This window comes from Chionomys nivalis, chromosome 10, assembly GCF_950005125.1.
Source record: "Chionomys nivalis chromosome 10, mChiNiv1.1, whole genome shotgun sequence".
Taxonomy (NCBI): domain Eukaryota; kingdom Metazoa; phylum Chordata; class Mammalia; order Rodentia; family Cricetidae; genus Chionomys; species Chionomys nivalis.
The window spans coordinates 11444109-11445036 of NC_080095.1; the positions used below are offsets into that span (position 1 = coordinate 11444109).

Here is a 928-nt window from a genome sequence, read left to right on the forward strand (position 1 = left end):
AGTTACAAAGATACATAAATCCTTTGAGAACCTGGTATTCTCCTCTGCCTGTAGTGAATGAAAATGGACCTAATTAATATAAACAGTTCCATGTTTTGCTTCTAAAGACTGTACAGTATGACTCATAATATTTCCTGTTTCTCTGAAATTAAATCCAGAAAGCATCACGTAATGTTCCTGAGGTTCAATATCAAGTACCTCTAAGACAAACAAAGCAAATCTCAGTTTCCTGGAGGGGAAATTGGAAACATTGCCTGTGCTTCCTTTTATGTTCTCGGGAACCTCCCCAAATGCAAATCAGTCCTCAAGCTCAGGATGAAATCCAAGGCCAATCTGAGAGGCTCCATCTCCTTCTGATTAGAGCCTCCAACACAGCATGGCTGTCCTGGTGCTGCTCCTCTGCCTGGTGACATTTCCAAGCTGTAAGTGCTTTAGGGTTTCAGGAAAGGGAACCAAGTTTTTCATCTATGGGTTATATGACTGATGGTGATGTTGCTTGTCCTTAGGTGCCCTGTCCCAGATACAGCTGAAGGAGTCAGGACCTGGCCTAGTGCAGCCGTCACAGACCCTTTCCCTCACCTGCACTGTCTCTGGATTCTCATTAACCAGCAATGCTGTAAGCTGGATCCGCCAGCCTCCAGGAAAGGGTCTGGAGTGGATGGGACTAATAGCATATAATGGAAATACAAATTATAATTCAGCTCTTCAGTCCCAAATCACCATCACCAGGGACACCTACAAAAGCCAAGTTTTCTTAAAACTGAACAGTCTGCAAGCTGATGACACAGCCATGTATTTCTGTGCCAGAGACACAGTGAGAGAACTCCCGTGTGAGCCTGCACAAAAAACTCCATATGGAGACACTCCTGACCAGCAGGGGGTGGTGAAGACCAACAGGTTCTCCCAAGACCAGTACGTGGTTGCTTAA

At 45.2% G+C, this 928-nt stretch overlaps 1 gene segment (V, D, J or C); it reads left to right on the forward strand.

The window, feature by feature from the left end:
• Window positions 1-376: 376 nt before the first annotated feature.
• LOC130882847 (Ig heavy chain V region PJ14-like) lies at window positions 377-928 on the forward strand. The segment is given in 2 exon segments: window positions 377-422; window positions 507-928. Coding segments are annotated over 2 exon segments (468 nt in total).